We start from the raw sequence: 23,131 nt of genomic DNA, 5'->3' as shown, positions 1-23,131 counted from the left end.
AATCAGCTTATAGTTCTGCTTATGTTAAGAACATTTTAGTTCACTTCCCTATGTAATGAATAATAATTTCCCACTGTTGCCTACTGAAGTTACAACTGTGAACCATCTGATATCAAGATCTTGTCTCTTTTTTTTCTTAGTTACCCAAATAATCTGTGGTTCTATATTGCTATAAAATACTATGTACTTATTGCTGAGTACTTGTCCATACACATTACAGCTCTGTATGTACAAACAGAATTTTAATCCAGTGGTTAGAGCAATATCTGCATGCTATTCCTGGGACAGTGGTACTCTCTTAATACAATAAAAGGTCTAGCTTTTTCCTACCGTCTGCAGCTGGGATACAGAACTGCTGTCTGAATTACCTTTCATTTGAGCACTCTGCAATTTAAATTACATGGTTTCCTTACATTCTGAGAAAACAGAGACATTTAGGATTTGATTCTTATCCACTTCTTACATAAGAAGCAGACCCTGGCTGCAGTGTCTTTTTAATGATGAGTTTTAGTTCTTGTACTCTAGTCCAAATTAATGATATAAAGGTTTTTGTTAAAATACAATTTGTCACTAACTTAGAGCTAGAAATCATCAGGCAGGAATATACAACTACTTCTTCACGTTTTGTGCACATCTGATTGAAAAAAAAGTATTTGTGTGCAGAAGGTATTTACCAAGATAATTCCTGTCTCACCAAATAAAATATTATTCATAAGAACATGTGTATAAATGTAGGAGGACAGTATTGCGCAGTTTCTGCATGGGTATTATGAATGTGCTCTGTAGACTCCTGGGGCTTTGTGGAATGGTTTTAAAGGCACCTATGAAAGGCAATTAGAAAATAACTTCAATGTCAGTTTGCAGAAATTAGCTCTATGGGATCTGCTCATCCACTGGCATGAGGAGAGGAGTTACTGTTCTATGAACTGAAAAAAATTGTGCAGGAAATTAAAACAAAGTTGTTGCGTAAATGCAAAAAAATTGGTTTGGGTGAATGTTACTGGGTAGACGGGGCTCTTCTGCAAGAGCATTTGTATTTGGATGGAAACATCACAACCTTATTTAAAAAAAAAAAAGTACTAGGAGTTATGATATTCTGAGAAACTTAAACTTTCCATTTGTATTGCAAAGAAATCTGTAAACAATGTTAAGGATTGAATAGTCTGACAAGAGAAATCTGATGAATACTCAACAGAAAACAAAAGATGACATCAACTGTAAAGCAATGAAAATAAAGAGAAGCAGCAGCATAGACTTGTGCTGTAGGCTTGGTTTTGAAATTAAAGGAAATAGAGGAATATCTTCCTTTGTCTTAGTTTTGATTAGGAAAATTATTTTAAACATTAGGACAGGCATGACAAGTAATAGGAACAAAGGTATGTAAATCTAAATTGCTACAATCGATAAGGAAGAAAACCTCTCAAGCAGTAATGCTCTTAAGCTATGGAGTCCAGATGATTGTTCAAGAACTTCAAAATAACTGGTACAGGAAATCTCAGTTTTCTAATAGAGATTATTAATAAGATTACAAAATCAGGAATGGTATTATAGTAAATGTGTTGCTTATAGTTAAAGAGTCCGGAAGTAATCTAGACGGGTACCACTGCCTTTTTCTTTAAAAATAATAATAAAGAAGTTTTGAAGACAAGGATTACTAGATATCGAGAAAAATATAAACAGAGATAAGATCATATGTGCTTACTAAATTAAGTTTCCAGGCAAAGTAGCCAGTGGAACTTGTGTAGATGATCTTTGTTCTAATGTCACTTGGGAAATTACTGTCTAACATGGAAAATGTGGGTATCAGGAAAGTAATGTTAAGGAAGATGAGGAGTTAGTAAGAGAAGATAACAAAGGACTGTCAGAATGTAAGTATTATTTCCAAAGTAAAATACTACTAGGATTTCACTTACCATTTTTATTCATGGTTTTCTTAAAAACAGTAGGCAGTAGGGGGGTGCAGTAGTGATGCTTTCAAATGACTCAGTGTTAGGAAACTGTCACTACGGAGAAGAGTCACTTCATAGGATCCTTGAGTAGTTCAGGAAGATGGAATGTAATGCTTAGAGGTTTTAAGTCCTAAACTTTTTGAAACTATCAAAGAAAAGTAGAAAGACTGTTGATGCCAGTGAGGATAGGCTGACCACGAGGGAAAGACAAGTTCAGTGACTCAATACTACTTATATTACTTTTTGAATTGCTAACTCTTTTTAAGACATAATCTCAGTATTGAAATTATTTGATTTTGCAGACCCTGGAGGTTTTGACTTAATACATTTATTGATGACTAACTTACAAACAGACAGAAATTCTTTGTTCATAAATAAAATTAAAGCAAACAAAAACAAGGCAAATTAAGGCAAATAAAAAAGGGTTTTATTCATTAGTGTACATTACCTCTCAAAAAACTGAGTTGATACTCTGATTTCAGAAAGAAATTATACTAGAGTGGTTCAGGATTTTTTCCTCAGTAAAGCTTTATCATAGGTTCTAATTTTACAGAAATCTAGAGTATCCAGATTTTTTAATACAAAAATATGGTATTGTAAAATTAATTGAGGTATCTTGAGAAATTTCAGGAATCCTCAGATAGAAAATAGTATAAATTTCGGCTTATTTCAATTTCTTAAGAGAAAAATAATTGCTGTATGTCTGTTCCCATCCAAAGAAACAATAAATATTTTCCATGAAATATTCCATGATTATGCAGCTCCAGCCAAAACATTAATTACTGCTCATTAATTATTCTGGTAGCGTGATCTACAACTCAAAGCTTTATGAAGTTTTTATGAGATTATTCAAAAGATAATTTAAAATATTCTAAGCCATATTATAAATGATAAATTGAAATTTACTTGGCTGAACGATGTATTTGAAGACATCAGAAAAGCGCACTTGATAGAAAAAAAGTTATGTTAGGAGAAATGATACTGTTCCTTACTTTTACTATGTCCCATTCGCCTTCTCTGTCCAAGTAAAGATGCCACCTAGACATTAAAGTCTCAAAAAGAAGTATTTGTAAGTAAAATTTCATAAGAATTGGCAACAAAGTGTCCTTTTTCTCCATTTCCTTTTGTAAATTATTTCTGTATTGTTTAATTCAGGTATTTAGTATTCCTTTTACAAAAGGAATAGGTTGATAAGCAAGTTAGTAACAAGTGAAATGAAAACATTGCCAGATGAGGGTGGGAGAGTGTTACACCAGGTAAAACCCCAAACGTGTTACAGGCTACCTTTTCTTCTGAAGCTTATAGAGAAGGTAAAGCTGAAGTAAATGGAGTATAGCTGAGTTCCCAGTGTACATAGTAAAGATATACTTCATGTGGTTTTTTGTTGTTGTTGTTGTTGTTGTTTGTTTGTTTGTTTTTAATTATTCCTAGGGAATTCTTTTTCATGTTGATATTCTTCAGTTTCTGAAAAGGTTTATGTTTTGTCAGATAAGATTCTTATTTTTGAATGCTCATGGCAACATAATCTTGTAAAGGAAAAAGTAGAAGTCATTCCAGAAATCATCAATACTTTTTTAAGAATAACCTAACTGTGGGCTGCTAGCATGCACTGTTCTGTTATCTCCCTCTTGTAGACTCACGTGCCATCATTACAACATTTTTAGTGTAGCCTTACTTGGGAAAAAAATAATTGAAAATAGAAACCAGTTTTATCCTATAAATTTGTGACAGACAGCTGGGGTTTTTTTAAACAGCTACTGCCAAAATGTTTCTCGTAATTTCAGTCTTACCAAATACTTTCACCAAGGTAAAAGTTTAGAATTTGTGGTTACCAGAAGCTACTTCCTGCTTCACAGCACGTACACATCCAGACTGGTGCCAGCCACACACTCCATAGCAATGACTTGAATGACATGACTACTTGCAGAGGGCTCAGGCTCTGCTTCTGACCTTAAATAAGATAACTATGACATAGGAGGCCGAATGACTTGATAAAGATGAGCTTAAACTAATCTCCATTTTAATATATTAAATATATTTTCTGTCAGAAAACTAGACTTGCTTTTCTTCTTCCTGTTTTTCTTAATACAAAGGAGATCTGTCCGTTAGTAAATGTGCAGGGGAAGGGGTCAAATGGGAAAAGAAAGAGCAGTAGTTCCTATTTACATTTCATTTGTATATATGTAAAGTGTTTGTATTTGTGGAATGATCCCTCGGGCATCTAAACCCCATCTTATGCCATAGGCAAGAGACAAGTCTGTGAGCATAACCAGTGCTGCCTAATCTAGGGAGATAGGTTGCTATGCAGGACAGTTATTTTTCTTCAGGCATTGCCAGTTGGTATTATGAAGGAGAGCAGAACAATTTCTCTTAAAATGAGGCAAAGAAAGAGTTTAATCTCCCTTGGATATAATTGCATTCCTTTCTACAGCACTCCATCTACTGTAGCTTAAAACTATGCAACTTTAAGCATATGTTTATGTCAATTATATGAAATAAACAGCATGGCAAAAGTATAGCAAGAACCAATGTTTACAAAGTGAGTTGGGGAACAATAATTAGTTTTGATACAATAAAGCAGATCTTATATTTTAAAATGAGATTACCTGAAACCATCCCCTGCTCTAATTAATGGGAAAGAAAGAGAGAGAGAGAGACAGAACGAGCTAAGATATTAATAGAAGACACTGGAAATACTAATTTTACTAAGTTATTGACCTGAAGATTCTTTGAACATCAAAAAAGCTCTGTGGCTTGAATGGAGAATGTTCTGCTCAAATTGCATTTAGAGCAAATAATTTTCAGAACAAAAATATACTTGGTAATTAAGCTCTTTTTCTTCTTAAGGGTTAGCCACAAGCTTTTAGCAGCATTACCTAATTCATTATTGTTGTTCAAAAGTGAACTATGTGTTTTTTAAGTTTTCTCTTTTAGTAGAATTTCAGTGAGATAATTATGGCTCTAAGCTTTCAAGCACTGAGGGCAAGTTATGTGGAGTGGGTTATATCCACACTGCATAGCACTCATTTAGACATTCTCTGGGTACAGAGAGACAATTTTTCTCTGTAATTTTTCAGTTCAAAGTGTCTGAAATAATGTGAGGCTCTGTCAGAGCCCACTGGAATGGTGCTTCTATAGCATGACACCAAAATGCATGTTGCTTGCCTTATGACTCATCATGAAGATGACTCAGGGTGGAACAGTACGTATAGGAAGAACAAAGACAAATAAACCTACTGTTATCTGGATTGCTGGTAGCTAAGTGCTTCTGAAGTTGCACGGGTTTTTCTCTCTGAGAGAACAGTGTACTTACTCCAGTGATGAGCTAATTTCCATGCAGGGTGGGTGACCAAGGAGGCAGACAGGGCAAAAAGCTGAGTTACTTGACCTGACATACACTCATATATATATACACTCATATATAACACCTTTCTGTGAGTAAAGCAGTCTAAAATGTGGTAAAGAGCTTATCAGGCTTATCTGCTCAGTCTGTTGTGGATGCTGATGAGACTAATTCATGCCTTTACTTTCTATGCTATTATTATTTAAGATAATTTTCAAGGACCTATAAAGTTATATGGCTGAAGGCCCATCACTTGGATGATTTTCTTTAACTGCATGCAGTAGGAGGCATTTGTTACCACTTCATTAATCAAGTTGATTTTTGTAATCTATATGGTTTTCTTGGAGAATTTATAAATAATAAGAGATCCTAACACTCAAAATACAGGAATTAATCCCAAGTATGGGGAATTGTCACAACTATACATTATATTTTTATAATATAATAACATTGCAGATAAATCACTATTATTAGCATGTAAGTGAATGTTAATCTTTACTTAGTCCTTTCCTTCTGTTTTGGGTAATCTCTTTACTGCTTTTTAAAAACTGTACACAAAAATGCCATTATCTGCTATTTTTTTCTTTAGAACATATTTATTTCAGCTTTCTTCCTGAAGGCTGAAATTCTCTGTCTGCACATGATTTATGCTAGCAACATGTTTCATGCATTGGCCTATATCACATACCTCAGATTGATCTCGATGAACCCTCCTTGTCACTGATAGCGTATTTCAGGCTCCACAACCATTCAGTTATTGGAAAGCATTTTCAGACTTCTTATACAATTACCATGTTTAGTAATGTTTTTTTGGTTGATTCTTGCTCAGAATCTACTGTTGAAGTCACCCGCTCATCTTGCATGCTGCTCAAAAACTTTCTGTTCATTAATATCACTATTAAGCATTGATGCTGATGATACCCTCTTACTAAGAGCTGGCTTTTTGGTTGTGTTTTGTTTTGTTTATTAAGCATTAGCATTACTTTCCCAGATAGTGTTTTGCCCTTTATGATATTGTGTTGTCACCAAAATGTTTGCTTCAGTGACTTTTCTTTGCTCCTTTAGCAAAATATTTAGTACCTTAAACTGATCTCTTCAAAAGATTTGTACTCAGCACACAAATGATAGTTCTGTATGTCCTCAATGCACTTTGTTTCTCATTACCTGTATGGTTGTTTTTTATTATTATTATTATTATTATTATTTATTTAATTGCTTTTGTTGAACTTCATATTAAAAATCTGGCACTGATAGAATGGCAGATCTTACCTCTCTTAACACTATAATTATTTCTTAGGTCCTGTAGCAGTAGGGCAAGGGATACTGGCTTTGAACTACAAGAGTGTAGATTCAGACTGGAATAAATTTTTAACAATGGAGGTAGTGAAACACTGGCACATGTTGCCCAGAGAGGTGGCAGATGCCCCATCCCTGAAAGCATTCAAGTCAGGTTGGATGGGACTCTGAGCAACTTGATCTGGTTGTTGCCCCTGCTCACTGCAGGCCAGTTGGACTACATGACATTTAAAGGTCCCTTTTGACTCAAACCACTCTATGAGTCTGATCACGGCCAGAAGGTAAACTCTTCCTCTGGTGTCTGCTAGTGCATTTGCAGCTGTGGGAAGAGGCAGAATATGCTTTATAGGTCTTCACTTTAACAGTCATGGTCAATTCTTAAGGAAATGTTCTGGTATCACTAGTAATTGAAAATCTGAGTGATGTGAGAGGAAAACTATGTGGAAATCAGGAAATGGCGACGCAAAAAGTCCTCTCTTTGCTTCTTCTACTCCAAAGAACAGAACAGAAAGGTGTTTCCAATTTCACGCTGCTGATATGCTGATTAAAAAACAAGGTTTAAAGGACATACTCTTCACTTCTAGATTCCCAGGACCAGTAAAAGTGAGAAAGGATTGATCCTCACTGTGTAGTCCAATGTGACTATATATTTGGAAGCAAGAAGTGCTTTCAGATAATCCAGCTCCTGCTGCAAAAGTACTTTGTCCATTACCTAATTAATTTTAGTGTAAAATACTCAAGTAGAGCTTGAAGTAGGCACTGGAATCTGGGATTCTTCTATCTCAAGGGAATAACCTTGTCACTTGTAGACTCATTTCTGTCTTAGTCTTTCATCCTCCAGCTTCTTTAGGCCTAGGCTAGATCCTGCAGTAATGTGGAAGATGCACTAGATCTTCCTGTAACCTAAATTCTAATGGTCAGAGCAGCGTCCTGGCAGTAGCAAAAATCTGCTTTGAATGTTTGTTTGTTTGTTTGTTTGGTTTTTTGGTTGTCATTGTGGGTTTTTTTTAATATTTTCCTTTTTTTTTATGGTTATCTGGGGCAAGGAGAGGGAAGGACAGATACCACTGAAGTTAATAGTCACTAAATCAGTGAATTATTTAGCTGTTGTGGCTTTATTTGCTTGCTTTCCTTGTTTTGTTGGGCAATTTCTTGGGTTTTGTTTGTTTGTTTGGGGTTTTTTGGTTTTTTGTGGGGGTTTTTTTTTTGGGGGGTGGTTGTGGGGTTTTTTTGTTTTGGTTTGGGTTTTGTTTTTGTTTTGTTTTGTTTTCCCAAGGTGAACTGATTAGCAAGCTATAATGAGCTTGAACTGGAAGAATTTCACAAGTCAATTTTCTGGAAATGTAGCAAAAAATCTTTACTTGTGAAAGTATTTTGTTTTAATTGATCCTTGCTCTAGAAAGCCCGTATATTGTGTATTACACTTTGTTGGTGAGTTCTTTAACTGGCTTACAATACTACATAGTAACTTTACCTATGCCCACTTTCGTTCTGCAACTCTGCTTCTGAATTAAATTAGTCAAGGCAGTCAGTGCTATGTGCTTTGTGCTGAACTTATTACTAGGGAAAAACAGGTAAGTTTGCTTATAGATACAGAATAGATTCGACTGCGTATCTCAAATGAGTCAGGTGCCAGGTCAGTGTTGAAAAGCTCTTTCTCGAGATAGTACAAGTCATTAAATAAGGCTGGTGTTGAAAATGTCAGTGCCCATGGATGATCGGGCAAGTATGCAGTTAGGTAAGTGTAATATGAAATAATAATGATAGTGCAGATTTGTGTAGCTTTTGGGATAGCTAATATTTAATGATAAGTGAATCTAGCCTAGAGAAAGCAATAGACAATTAGGTTAAGAAGATGTACATTTTTTCATACTCAGATTAATCACATAACCTTCCAGTTTTCACAGTTTTGTTAGTATTCTTTTCAAACGTGTCTGGTATCAATGCTCAAAGTAATGCAGGGGGAGAGGGCAGTGCTTTTTACATAGGCCACGAACATAACATAATATTTATAATTACTTTCCTAGTTCTTTTAAAAGCTATGCTGACTGCTTATTGATCATGATTCTAGATTTCATTTTGTAACTTCTTAGTGAGAAAAGGGTAGTTTTCATTCTCATTTGTAACTCTCAGTGTCTGCTTTCTATCATGGTTGTATTTAAACAAAAGAAAACAAAAAAAAAGAGAAAACCCAGCCTTCTGAATAGTGTAATAGGACATAAGTGATATGAGAGCCCCTTTAAATTTAGAAATCTGTTGTAATTTGATGCTCCAAGTCTTCATGGTACAGTAGTAAATGTATGCAGCAGCACAGGCTCTCTTTTTTTATTTCACTGTCAACACATTGTGACATTCAAGTAGTTTAATATTTTATTCTTCCTCCAGAATGGCATCAGCTGTAGGGCTAATTTGGGGCATTGTAGAATAGAGCTGTGACAGCAACAGAACTGAGCTTAAGGAAATAGGATCTATAAAAATGTGCAGTGCAGTATCTTATCACGTTACTCCCAAGTCCACCCACACCCCAACTAATACACAGTCTTATCACATGTTTTAATGTCATTGAAGTTGCAGCTGGCTTCCACACTGCAGGATTTCCTGTCCAAAAGGGCAAGGGGTCGTTTGAAATTCTAAAAGTCTTAGTGCAGCACAAACCATTTTGAAAGAGTGCCAAGTGAACGATGGATGTCCTGGGCACGCCGAAGTATAAAAACATGTCTAGAAATCCTTTACATCTCAGTAGAGATCAACACAGTGAACTACGTGTATCTTTTCCTATAAATGTTTCCACTTCCAAGCCAAATTTTCTTTGCTTCCAGTCACCCGAGAGAAATAGGTTGTTCTAAGGCAGGCTCTCGGGCTCTCTTCTTCCCCAGTGCCCCCGTCCTTCCCTTCCCTGTGCCGGTGGGCGTGGGAGCCGGGCAGGACGAGCTGCTGTGTCAGAACCCACCTAGAGGGCCCCCGTGACGCCAGCGCGGCTCCGCCGGCAGAGCCTCCCTCACCGCAGCCCAGCCCCGCCGGCGGCTGCTGCAGAGCCAGTCCCGCCGAGCCCGCCCGTGTCCGGAGCTGCCGCTGCCGCTGCTGCTGCTGGGCCAGGACACAAGGAACCCCCAGGGGTAGGCTGGAAATTCTTGTCAGGGAAAAGGAAGCGAGAGCCTGTTGCCTGCGTCGCTTCAAAATAACACGCCGTCTCTTTAGCTTAAGAATCTTCCCGAGGATGGACCTACCAGAGCGTCAGGAGTGATAACTGTCTGGGAGCTGAATTGGGAAAAAAAGGACAGCAGAGAGAGAATGCTTAGGTAATACGGGACTTAAAGCTTTGCTTTCGTTTTGCAACCTACAAACTGATGCACGTGGCTTTATGTACAGTGTAACATTAAAAGAAGGTTCTGCAGGGAAGGAGTCGATCGCTTAGTCATTTTACTTAAAGGGAGCAGGCAGCCTTATTATAGGGTTAGACAGCAAAAAATGAAGTTGGTCATGGTATGATCATTTCTCATTATGGTATCTAACTGAAGTCCTGTCCTATGAAGCAACAAAAAAGCATCCTTCCTTTCTTCTATCTTAGTTGAAGAAGAAACCCACAGTATCAAATTCAGAAAGAAGTTTGGGATTGTTGTACATGGCTATTAAGCATCATCCTGCTCCCTGGGCTTGTAAGAAAGGAAAACTGCATTAAAGTGATCACTGATTAATATGTGTCTAAGAAAGAAGAAAAAGCAATACTTATTTCTGAACATGGCAAAGCAATCTGAAGTTACATATCTCCCCCTAACAACTGATTTGGCATGGATGACAAGAAACTATCTTTTGACTTACCTTTTCCAGCAGTCCAAAATGCTGCATATGAAGATGCTTTAATTCACAGGCAAAGCACTTGATTTTTTTTTTTCATCACAGCAAACTGTTGGCATTGTCATAACAGTTTCTGTATACTGATTAATGTTTTTTAAGTAGCAAGTGATGCATAAATGGACGGACATGTACCTAGAAAACCCTGTGAGAAGTCCTTCTTCAGATCCTGGACATTTTTGTTTTTGTGGATTACAGTACTGCTTGCAATAATCCCTGCTGTTAATTGCTCATGCAGTTGTTCTGGAATGCGTCTATGAATACTGTAACAGATAATTCTGTCTGACAAGGAAAACACTGATGTTGGAAGATCTGTGAACATGATGCATGTGAATAATTTCCCCTTTAGGAGGCATTCATGGATATGGTGAGTGAGTAATCAATACACATTACAGATTGTTAAACTCAAAATGCTTGTTTGCAAAATACTGTGGCAACTACCAGATGCTATGTATTTCCCTATATTAGTGTCAAATGAGGACTAACTGGGCTGTAAGAAAAACAAAAATGTTACAGAGATCATAGTGATGAAGTAATAATGAGTTTGGCACTCCTTTGCCTTTACAAAACAGGCGAGTCAAAAAAATTGCAGTGTTATGGTCATGTTTTCTTACCTTATGAAACAGGGAGATGTATTTTCTTCCTCTATTAAAGGAACACTTTCCCCCATTTCTTTCTTAGCCTGACTTGAGGGAAATAATGAAGACATACTTTCTCTGTATGATATTGTGTTTTTCCTAGAACTGATTTGCTTATATGGATTCAAGTGACCTCAAAAGAGGAAAAAATGCTCATTCATATGATATTTCAGTAATGTTAATACATGCATTTGTCTACTATGTTCTCAAATGTGGTTGTTTGGTAAACAATCACATAGCATCAAAATCCCTTTTATCAGCATTAAAAAAATGTTTCCTCTTTGAACCACACGCATTTGTAGTTCTTGCTCACTGAAAGATCTTTCTCTGCAACTTTCTTTGCTATATAATGCAGCTAACTTGCCTTTAAATTCTACCAGGGGTTGTTGTGTCACGTCTTGCTCCTAATGTTGGAATTAATGTCTTGATTAGTGTTTCATGAATATCGTTATCTACGGCAAAAAGTCCTCTGCAGGAAACTTTTGCTTTTTGTGTAAAGATTGAGTCTTTCCAAATATTAGAAGGAAACAGATATGATGGAAGCTCATTGAAAAAAAAAAAGAATGATACGCAAGTTCAGGGGTTGGCTTCGCCGTGGTGCGTGTTCGTCTGACGGCACGTGTGGCCTTCGTGCGTGTTGGCCTCTGCCCGTGACTGCTCTGCAGGGAAACCCGAGAGAGGCTTTTCCCTGGCAGAGGCGGTCGCCAAGCGCTCGAAGCCGCGCTCGTGTTCTGGCATCTCAAAGTTGTGTCGGAGCCGGCTGGGACGAAGCCGAGACCCCGGGGCCCGGCGGCAGCGGCGCTGGCGTCAGGCGCTGTCACCATGTGGCGGCGGCGCCGGCAGCTCCGCCGGAGCCCAGGGCGGGAGGCGGGGGCGCGGGGCGGGCGCGGGGGCGCGCGGCGGGCGCGGGCAGGGGGCGGGGCCGCGCGGCGGGATGCGGGAGGCGGGATGCGGGAGGCGGGAGGCGGGATGCGGGAGGGCACCGCACCGTCCGCAGCCGCGCTGCCCCTTCGGGCGCAGCCTCGGATTTTTATTGCGTTTTTATCCTGCCTCTCCGTCAGATCATTTCAGTCGACGTGAAACCCGTTTAGAGCCAACTTCGAACCCCATCACCTAAAGAAAATGAAGAATGTGATCCTGAATGTGTTTCATCATTCTCTTTTTGGCAGCCTGGTTAGCCAAGTGTGTTGGAAAGGGTACTGCAGTCCACAGCTAATAGGAGGACCGTTTCCATTGTCCTCTAAGAACCTGGCCTACTTCTGGTTTTAACGACTTAGAGAAATTACCTCAATATTTATTATGTTTTTTAACCCTCAGGGTTCATCTTCAGACTAAGCGGTTTTCTAGCATGAACCCTGAAGTCTGCTGGAAGGGGTTTGGAAGAAACTGACTGGTTTTTATTTATGTTCTCTAAAAGGCAGTAGTCCTTGCCAGCCCCTTGCTGCCTGCCAGAGTACAGGAGCTGATTGTCTAGGAAAGACTGGCAGAGGTGTTTGCTGGGAAGATACATGCAGCTAATGATGCAATCTACATCTACTGTTTTAACTGAATGCAAACTATGCCATGTCTGCATTTGTGCTTACTGAATCATAGACTTTAATTTAGAATGGAAATATTCTTAGCATGCTGCCGTTCATCTCAGTTCTCAGAGAATGGGCAAATTTGCTTATTCATGCTACAGTAGGTCTGTAAGGAGCATTTATGGGTGCCAGGGTTTTAAGTTACCAGTTTTTCTTCTAGTTTTGGACTTTCACAAAATAAGGTATGACAAGCTTTTCTATTGTGAATAGGAATTGCCACAAAGAAAAGCCTCCTATATGTATATAACTTTCCCATATGCTACTTTCAGATGTCCATTAAAGGAAGATAATGAAGAAAAAAGGAAAGGGAATTTTTTGTGGAACCCAATTAGTTTTGTGTTTGTTTAATACAAATATTGGGTGATCATCTAATTAAACATCATTCGTTTCCCCAATGCTGATGCAACACATCAAAGGTGTAATGTAGCCAGCACCGTATACATCATAATATTTGTAACCTTTAAATCCATACAGAATCAAGTATTTCAGAAATACGGGTAATAATTTTCTGTATCTTTGAGATGCTGCTTTTTCAAGGTGTTTTCTGTACTTTAGAGACATGCACTATGCCCTCGTGTGATAGTTCCTGCTTTTCTCACATGGATTATGGGGAGGAAGATTCAGGGGGAAATAAAAAGTGAACACTTCTGAAAGAGAATGTATAGTTTCAAATGTCCAGAATTTTAATGTTGTATAAGCAATCAAGGGGGTGGATGTGTTTTTCTTGTTTATATGGGTTATATGGGTCTAGGTCAAAGAAAGTGGTGGCCCAAGGATGGCATTTGAACATCAATTTATAAACTTTTGGAAATGTAGTGAAAATACCAGTATCTGAACCTTCCTTGTGTAGTTAGTAATAGGTACGAGCTGACTACTGGCGAAAAGCAGTCATCAAATATAGATGTTCCTAGGCAGTACAAATGGGAGCATAACTATACCAGACAGGTGACAGTACCTGTAATCTGAAAGGACTCTAAAGGGCATGTAAAACTGAGATTTGAGTAAAGAAAAAAGAGGTGTTTCGTCTAAACTAATTCAAACAGTTTGGATTGCAGAGTGGCAAATACAAAATATGTATGATTAAAGGGGCTCAGTGGTTGGGGCAAGTAATGTCCCAGGTGAGGATAAAGTTAGTCCTAGCAATAGTGAGAAACATCTGTGGTGATAGTAGAAGGAAGACTAGAATTTTGTAACTGCCTACCAAAATATATAGTATACAACATAAGTTATGTATTAACGATTTACAACTTAGTGACATTCACACTAAAAACCACTTTAGAAACCTTAACTGCTGAATTACATAATTTAGGTTTCCTTTCCATTGCATTTAATCTGCCTTTTTTGATGCCAAACCAGATAAAGATAATCACGATATTCAATTTTGGCTTGCCTAATTGCATAAACAAATACTGCACATACTTTTAAGCTTTACCCATAGGAAAAACAGAAGTGAAAAAACTGTCTTCAAGAACACTTGATTTTAAACTGCCAAAGATTTGAAATCAATCCACAGATGAATACACTACTTTGTCCAAATAAAAATTGTAACAGATGACTATCCATCCTTTTCTGCCAACTTTTGTTCTGTTAAGATTGAATGAAATTTATTTTGGTTACAAAGGCAGTGAACAAGGAAAAAAAAAATCTCCTTTAGTGATTCCTTTTTAATCCCGTTATATTTACTTGATTTAATAATTTTTGTCCTATATATTTCCTCTAATGCAAAATGATGAGGATGCGTGGTTATACCTGTTATGCTTTGCTTCAAATTAATTTGATGACTAATTAGCTTTTTTAAAAGCACCTTAGTAAACCCCTGAGTAAATGCAGTTGTTAAGAAGCTCTTGTCTTCTGTTTTTGACAGTATTCTAAAATAATGATATTAATTTTTTTATTTATACACGTTATAGAACCCCACATGTTTTTCAGCTGGCCAAAAATGGTTTGGCTTGCCATGGTTATGCAAGTTTTTCCATTTTGTGAGAACAGAACACTATGTACCTGTGAAGAAATCTGATGGAAAATTAAGATCTCAATGCTAATGCACAGCATAAACTTTTTGTTATTTTTTTTATAAAATAGTGAGTCATCTCAGCTCACTAAGTTGCCATGGGGAACTGAGTCTGACCAGTGCCGTGTTCTTCTTATGGATAACTCTTTCAGCCCAAGACCAGAATAAAATGTTTCATGTCTTCTTAAGAAGTCTTTTTAAGACCAAAGAATTTTGTCAATCCTCTGTGACCAGTAGATTTTCACAGTACTGCTAAGTATGAAAGATCACATTATTCCCTGCTTTCTTATGGTCAGTAATATATGTCACTTTATGTCATGCATTGTTAAGCTTATTGCTCAAGTTAGGATGGCTGTAGTAAGATAGTGAATAAAAGACAATTTCACTTGAAGGTATCTATCACATTTCCTTATTATTTCTAACACCTTATATGCCTGGTGGCATCTAACCAGCATTCAGCATGGTGCATATCAATGAAGAGATGAAAATAGTTCTACTGTTTGCAAGTACTGTTTGTCAAGAGTTTGTTGTATATAATTTATATTAACCGTTCTTTGACTTCCTGTAATATTTCCATATGGAAAGCCAAAAGTTCTCCAGATAACTAGTCTGCCAAGCCTGACAACTCCACTTCTGGGAAGGTTAGGTATATATCTGTAAATATAAATTACATCCATACATACATTGCAACTGACATGCTCTATAATCTTCCACACAACAGTCATGCCACTTTTGCATGCAAAATTTCTGCACAGGCAAGGTAATTTAACAATATGAGCTAATGTAAACTGCTACTGCTCACTTCAGGTGTCCTACAAGGATGATATCCTGCAGGAACCTTAATCTGTTGTTCAGAATGAGATCATATAACCTGCACTTTCAGACAACTAGTATACTTACCTTTATATTATGGCAACTGATTAAAACTAAACTGTTGTGTCTTTGAAATATAGACTCTTGCCAGGATCTGCCTTTAGCTTTTCTGTCCTCAGCACATGATCTGTTATTTAAGCTGTTGTTTCGTACTGCTGTCCTTTGGATGCACTACCTGATTTGTTAATTCAGACTGAAAACACTTGGAAACACTGTCTCTCTTTAGAAGTAAAGTACATCTTTTAGCCAGTCATTTTCAGGCTAAGAGTCAATTTTTTACTTGAAGGATCCTATAAAATTGCAGGAAGTCTTGCTGTCTCTGGATATAATCCTATTTTATACCTTCTTGGACACACAGATGCAGTCACAAGAACAGAAACTAAACTAGTTTCTTTTACTCATAAAACATCTGTTAAGTGTTCATGAAGTTCCTCATTTGCTTACAAAGAGCTACCATCTTTTCTTTGGGTAGAGTTAATCCATACCTGCACTTTGACTCAGCAAAACATTACCCTACACTTCTACCTTTTAAACAATAGTTCAATAATGAAGGAAAATATTTTAATTATTATAGCATTTAACACATTATTAACTATTATGTGTTATTTTTTCTGTTTCATTTGTAAAGTATCTTCTAAACAGAATTGTGAGTATGCATATTTTTTTCTAAATATGCTGGTCTGAGTTAAGTGGGGATAGTCTTCCCTTCACAAATGGGTTCACTTGAGGATGGGAGTTTGGGTCCTGCTGGGAAAGAAATGATACTGTTAAATATTCTAGTAAATTAACATGTTTACTTGAAATGCACATGTTTGACATTGGGAGACAACCAAATATTTGTCCAGGTTTATACATGAAGATTTACTATTTTGTCTGATATTTTCACAATAGTATTTGTTGGCAGGGATAAGAGCAGAGGGAGGGAAGAGAGGAACCACTAAAGATGTTGAAAGCTGACAACTACAAAGACGAAGAAGTTTGGTCAACAGATATAATGTACTGCTTAATATATTTTCATCTCATTAAAATAGAAATAGTTAGGTTTCACTTGTACGCTATCCTAAATGGCAATTTTTGTGCTAGTATTAATTCAGTGTTATCTGCTGAAATATTAACTGAATACATGATACTTTATTATTTTTTTTAAGTATTACTAGAGTAACTTTTTGATTGTGGTAATTTTTTTATAAGATAATTTTTATTTTAATCATTAAAAAGATAATATTTCCAGTAAAAACTACTGGTCAGTAGCTGTTACTAAATTGAATCATTTTCCCTGTGTGACTCACTCCATGGAAATAGCAAAAAGGATTACACAAGATGAAAAGTTTCAAAGGAGTAAGTAGAACCAAGCACAGCATCTGAAAATTGAATGAACAATTTTGCTTAGGAAATTCTTAACTATTCTTTAAGTGTCTAATCCATTTACATTTTTAAGCATGCAATAATATTAACAGAAGGAAGGGTTCTTTATTTCTCTACTTTTGAAACGGCCTAGGCTGATGTTCTTAGGTTACTGTGAGAATTTAATACTGTTTTAAAAGGTGAGTATGGGAAAATGGTACGAAAATTAGTATTTTTTCTTCTTTAGGCAGTAACCCTCTTTCTGTTGAGAATGGATTAAAACAGTTCTAAAGATATTCAACAACTAGAAAGCTATAGTGAAATTGATTATACCTGCGTCTTAAATTCAGTTATCTGAATGGAACTGTTTCTTTTAGTTAGCTTAGTTAATATCTCAAAAGGGAGATCTCTAGTGTTCTGATATCATAACTTTTGATTTTACACAGTGACTTTATGCGGTAATTTTACAAGAAAAACAACGACATATAGAAGGTTTACTTTTTTTTTTTTTTTTTTTTTTTCCCCCCTCAAGGAACATGGATTCATATTTTCAATTTTCTGAAGTGATTGGTTTAAGATTTTATATCATATTGTCTCATTTAAATTAGGTTACTTTGATATGACAGATGAGAGCTTGTCCCCTTCAGGAGAGCAGATAATTCTTACAGACATGAAAAAAGATTACTTTAACTCTTTCCATCTACAGAGAATGTAGTTCCTAGTGTAATGATTTTTGGATAGTGCTTATCAAATTCTTAATTTTAGCCACTAACAAGTGGTCTTTGATATCTGATTGGAAATGCAGAGACGTTTTTTAATGCTATCAGTAGTTAAGTATTAAATCAATTAACTATATTTATCACATGGATGTAAGTAACAGAAAATTTGTGTGTCAAGCTCAAAAGTTGTTTTATTTTGCCTTGTATTTTGCCTTTCCTCAATATTTTATTTTGTAAATAATGGGTCTGAAACTTAATTGACATTCCAAATTAGGCACACTATTTCATTTTCTTGCACTATATTTGGCTCTTGTATATGTCCTGCTATATGGCATTTATTTTTTTCATCTTGTATCCTATAATGTCATCTTTGTAGTGTCTTACCATCTACCAGTCTCCAAATAAAATAGAGAAGATGTTGTAATTGCCAACAAAAATATGCTAGAATAGCTAGGTTCTAAAGAGGTTATAAACAAATAGTCATGGTGAAACAAAAATAATTCTTTCCTTATCATATATTTAGAGTATTTGAGGTATGGTAAAATTTACACCTCGGAGAAAAGTGAAATATAAATTCACTGAATGCTAGGGTAGTGTCATACAGGAAGGCTTATTTTTGTGAACAATCTAAGAGATACCCCGGTCTGCGTCCATTCATTATTTTTATGTACTTTCAGATCTTTCACATTTCTTTGTGGTTGTCTCTTCATGTTGTGAAGATGGAGTTTTCTTGACTGTACTTTTAACACAGAACTTGAAATTGACATTTTGGTGAAGATTACTCATCAACAAATGCCTTTTCTTTCCCTGTTTCTAGTTGCCTGTGGAATGCTCTTCAGGGTAAATGTAAAGCAGTAATGGTGCAGTTGCCTTGGAGAATTTCCATGCCCTTTGAATAATTACCATAGAATGTGATCTCTCTTTCCTCAAATATCTGTAACAGACTGCCCTGTCCCATGAAAGTATAATAATCCTAGAAATTTCCTAGAGAAGGAGAGTAGTTAAAGACTGCTACTTTTTTATTTCCCTTACTAGTCTGACACTTTGTTATGTCCAATCCACAGATACTGAAATTACCCTTTCCAGAATTAGGCAAATTTTAATGGAGTGGTTAGATTGGGGTATCAGACCATCTTTATTTGTTAGGAAGTTACAGCTGGATGAACAGTTAAGGTGCTGTGTTGGTCATCCATATAATAAATATTTTCAAGTTTTGTATGCTGTGTTTCTTAAATTATTGCAGCATATTATATTAAGATATATACTGTAAAGTATCTTTAGCAAGAGTGAAATCTCTATACACTGTGTAATCCTCACAGCCTAATCATATTTCTGTCTGTAGGATTGCATTTTGCAAATAGCTGTGCCTTGTGTTGAATTAACTGCCACTGGGAATACCACAGTCACAAAAAGGTGTGCATGCTGAGGTGCAGCTGAGCTAGTATATCGCTATTTATGGCAACCAAGCAGAAATCAGAGATTAAGTCATAATAAGGCAGGGATTGTACCAGCTAGAGGCTCACTTGCTTGTTCCATGAAGTACAAGAAGGATTTTAGAGATGATGATTTAGAACATTGCTTATCCCCTGCAAATGAATATGAATAAAAATTTTAAGAGCTTTTTGCATTGTGTACAGTTTTGAACCATCACTTCATGGAATCCTATTGGATACTGAGGCCATTGTTTCATTCATTATACAATATTAAAAAAAAATAAATTCTGAGAAGCGAAAGAAATCTACTTTCTGAGACAGATCAGATGACAAAAGACAAGGAAGAAAAGCTGCTTATCACAGAATCACCAGATGCTCACAGTTGGAAAAGACCTCTAAGATGACTGTGTCCAACCAAAAGTATTTATGCAGTACTTTTAGTAAATATTTTGATATTTACAAAATAGAATAAATGGACAGGGGTCTACTTGAGAGAGTCCAACGAAAGGCTATGAGGATGATTAAGGGACTGGAACACCTGGCTTACAAGGAAAGGCTAAGAGACCTGCGGCTTTTCAGTCTAGAGAGGAGAAGACTAAGGAGGGTATCTAAGTACTGTCTATAAATACATGAGGGCTGGGCATCAAGAAGACAGGAACAAGTTCTTTTCACTTGTGCCCCGTGATAGGATGAGGGACAATGGATTCAAGCTTGAGCAGAGGAAGCTCCACCTCAATATGAGGAAGAACCTCTTTACAGTGAGGGTTACAGAGTACTGGGTGATGCTCCCCAGAAAAGTTGTGGATGCCTTTCTGAGGGATCTGCCCTACTTTTGTTCCTGTTTTGGCAGGGGGGTTGGACTCAATTATCTTTGGAGGTCCCTTCCAACCCTAACATTCTGTGATTCTGTGATGTTCGTTACTGTGAGTTTAAATTCATTGCTTTCCTGAAATTCCGCTTGCTTTCCATATATTCACAGATATTTTACTGGGTATTAATCAAGGGAACAGATGCAGAATGCTGAGCAGAAAGAAGTGCTTTGGGACTCTCATTTGAGTATACAACTATATAGGATTCTTTTTTTTTTCCCTGTTTTCTTAATGTAATCAGGCCTACACAATCATACATATCTGCTTACCCCGTTACAACTTTGGAACTTGTTGTCTATCTTCAACAAAATTTTAGAGGGTAGAAGTTGTAAAACTAAAGTTCTTTTTATAAAGGGTTGCTTAGAAATTGCCTTCAGTTTGTGCTGTCCCTGAGGGAAGGACTTCTGTGTCTTGGCAATGGAGCTTCTGGTAGCAGCTGGCCAGGCAAAGCCCTTGCAGAACTTGCTGTCAGGTCAGCGCTTCTTGTCTCTTGCACCCTCAAACTGAGAATGTGTAGGTGGGTCAGAGGAGAGGGAGGTGGCTAGGCTTGGCCTTCTTCTTTCAACAACTTGGTATTGCAATTCAGGTATAGTGTGAAAGTGTAGCCAGTGGAGTGTGTTGTGTACATGTGGGTTGACAAATGGTAGAGTCAAAGCATCACCTATGCAGACACGTTCAGGAGAGAAACACCAACAGCATCAAGTTTGCAATAATGATGAACCCATCTCTCTCTTAGTCAGATATTTTAGTCTGTTAGCATCATAGTCAGGATATGATGGGCTTCAAAAGCCCCTCATTTAGATCTTAAGTGCTTAATCTGCCTTTAAACTCTTGAAGAAGAACTCACAAGTGGCACATTAATCTGGTTCTGTTATTCTTTCACATCATCAATAGCATAGGCAAGAGCAAGGATTTGGAAAGCACCAGAAAAACCATTTCAATCTCATCAGAACAACCATGATGTCACAATATTTCCTTATTGAAATGGTACTCAGTATTTTAACTGTCAGTTACAGAAAACACAGAATGAGGTAATTAGAAGCATATCTAAATTTCTAAGAAGCTTACTTTTCTTTTCCTAGCTGTTTACCAGTGCTTGAAGTATTTGAAATGTGTCAGTTTTAGCTTTCAGGAGCATAAGATGAAGACATCAGTGCAGTGGTTAGAGACATATCATAGTAAGAGTGACCACTACAGGCTTTAGGAGTTATCATATTTCTGATATCTAAAGAGACTTTTTGGTGACCTGTGCTCTTAGCCATGTCTGTTTGCATCATCAGTAATGTTTTTTAGGAGATACTGTGAAGAAAGAGCAAATGTGCTTGCATGTCCAGAACAGTAAGGCATTTTGTCTAATTCTCTGAGTCTGTTGAGGGATTCTACATGAAAAACACACAAAATCATAGAATGGTTTGAGTTGTAAATGACCCATAAAGGTCATCCAGTTCTAACCACCCTGCAAAAAACAGGAACATCTTTAACTAGATCAGGTTGCTCAGAGCCCCATCCAACCTGACCTTGAATGTTTCCAGGAATGAGGCTTCTACCACTTCTCTGGGCAACCTGCTCTAGCGTTTTGTCACCCGCATTGTAAAAAAATTCTTTTTTGCATCTTGCATCTTCAGTCTAAAACCATTACCTTTTGTGCTATTGCAACAGGCCCTACTAAAAAGTGAAGTTTGCCCGTCAAATCCATATCTCCAATTTAGAGAAAAGGATGTCAAAGACCTTACCAAAGTCCAGGTGTATGACATCCGTAGCTATTCCCTTGTCCACTGATGTAGTCACTCCATCATAGAAAGCCACTAGGTTGGCCAGGAAAGACTTGCCCTGGGCGCAGCCATGCTGACTGCCTCAAATGACCTCTCTGTCCTCCTAATTTCCAGGTTAAGTAACTGTTCCGTGATCTCCTCAGGCATAGAGGTGAAGCTGACAGGTTGGTAGTTCCCAGGCTTCTCCTTGCTACTGTTTTTAAAAATTGACACAGTGTTCCCCTTTTTCCAGTCACCAGGGACTTGACTTGTCTGCCAAGACTTTTAGGAAGGTAGTATTATGGATTTTTCTGTGAGACTTTGATGAATCAATGCTGTTCCATTTTCAGGAGAAAAATGCCTAGTTTAATTGAATTCTTTTTGTTTACAGTAGAAGTCAGGATGAGGAAATAAATGAAACAAATTTTGTTGGTAATACAATATGTTTTGTTACCGCACAGAGGTTTTCAGCTACTAAAAATCAGAATTTCTTATGCACTGTGAAATTCAATGGCAAATGTCAGAATTTTTGCATATTAGATACGCACCTGCAGTGATGGAAGATGGTTGGCTACAGAGTCCAGGAGGATTCTTTTTTTAAAAAAACAACAAATTCTATAAAAGTTACTCTTGATAAACATGTGCTTCTGATGAGAAATGTCGTACTAGTGAATTCTGTTTTGTTGCAGTTTTAAGGACAAGTTAAAACTACATCTACTAGGCAGATCTAGCTGCAGTTCTGTTGGATTTTCTAATACTCCTCTGTTAGAGCTGTGTTGACAAAATAAAGCAAATCAATGGCGTTTAATTGGCCACTTGGACCTTCAGGCTGGAAATCAGAATACTCCTAAACTATATCAGACAAGGGAGGCTCTGGAACAGCCTTCCAATAGCATATTGGAGAAAAGCAGGAAGGCAATTAACTGCTGCATGTTAAAAATAGATGTGAAAAGGGGTGTATGACGTGGAGCCTGTGACAGCAGGGCAGCTAGCCTCTATCACCCAGAATGTACCCTCTACTTTTCTGGTGAACAGGTTCATATAACTACATTCTTTGTTTGTCTCTCTAGGAGTTTAAATAATTTTTGAGTGCATTTATGAAAGATAACTCCAAATTCTATTCTGTGGAGTCTGCTTTACTTGTCTGTAATGACTAAGCAATACTGTCACTCATTCTGAGGACTAAACTTTGGGAGTAACAGGGATCTGGTTGAATTGCTTTAGTGATGCAACCGGTACATTTAGGATGTTTTCTGTATTGTATTGTAAAATACATAACACATGTAATGTATAAATGGAATGTTTAAGTATATTTTAAATTATTTTTATAACTATTTGTGTTCACTTTCTATTTTCACTATTGATGTTATCTTTTAAATTCATGTGTTCATTATTTACCTGCCTGAAAATAAATCTCTAGTGATCAGCAACTTACCTTAAAGTTAATAAAACAAGGAAAAAGAGATTGATGCA

General features: G+C 37.0%; 1 protein-coding gene across 11 annotated transcripts in view; it reads left to right on the top strand.

The window, feature by feature from the left end:
* Nucleotides 1-23,131, top strand: part of PDE4D (phosphodiesterase 4D) — a 550,182-nt gene that overhangs the window by 279,169 nt on the left and 247,882 nt on the right. The window contains exon 1 of one of the 11 annotated variants that reach the window (XM_051642414.1): nucleotides 9,646-10,807. The exons of the other annotated variants lie outside the window; for them this stretch is intronic. Within the exon in view, the coding sequence (XP_051498374.1) occupies nucleotides 10,761-10,807 (47 nt within the window). The 5' untranslated portion in view covers nucleotides 9,646-10,760. Of the gene's footprint in view, nucleotides 1-9,645; nucleotides 10,808-23,131 lie in introns of those variants that run through there. 11 annotated transcript variants of the gene reach the window in all.

This window comes from Apus apus, chromosome Z (genome assembly GCF_020740795.1).
Source record: "Apus apus isolate bApuApu2 chromosome Z, bApuApu2.pri.cur, whole genome shotgun sequence".
In the NCBI taxonomy this organism is placed as follows: Eukaryota; Metazoa; Chordata; class Aves; order Apodiformes; family Apodidae; genus Apus; species Apus apus.
The sequence above is the reverse complement of the archived record's forward strand: the minus strand, read 5'-3'. Positions and strand labels throughout refer to the sequence as shown.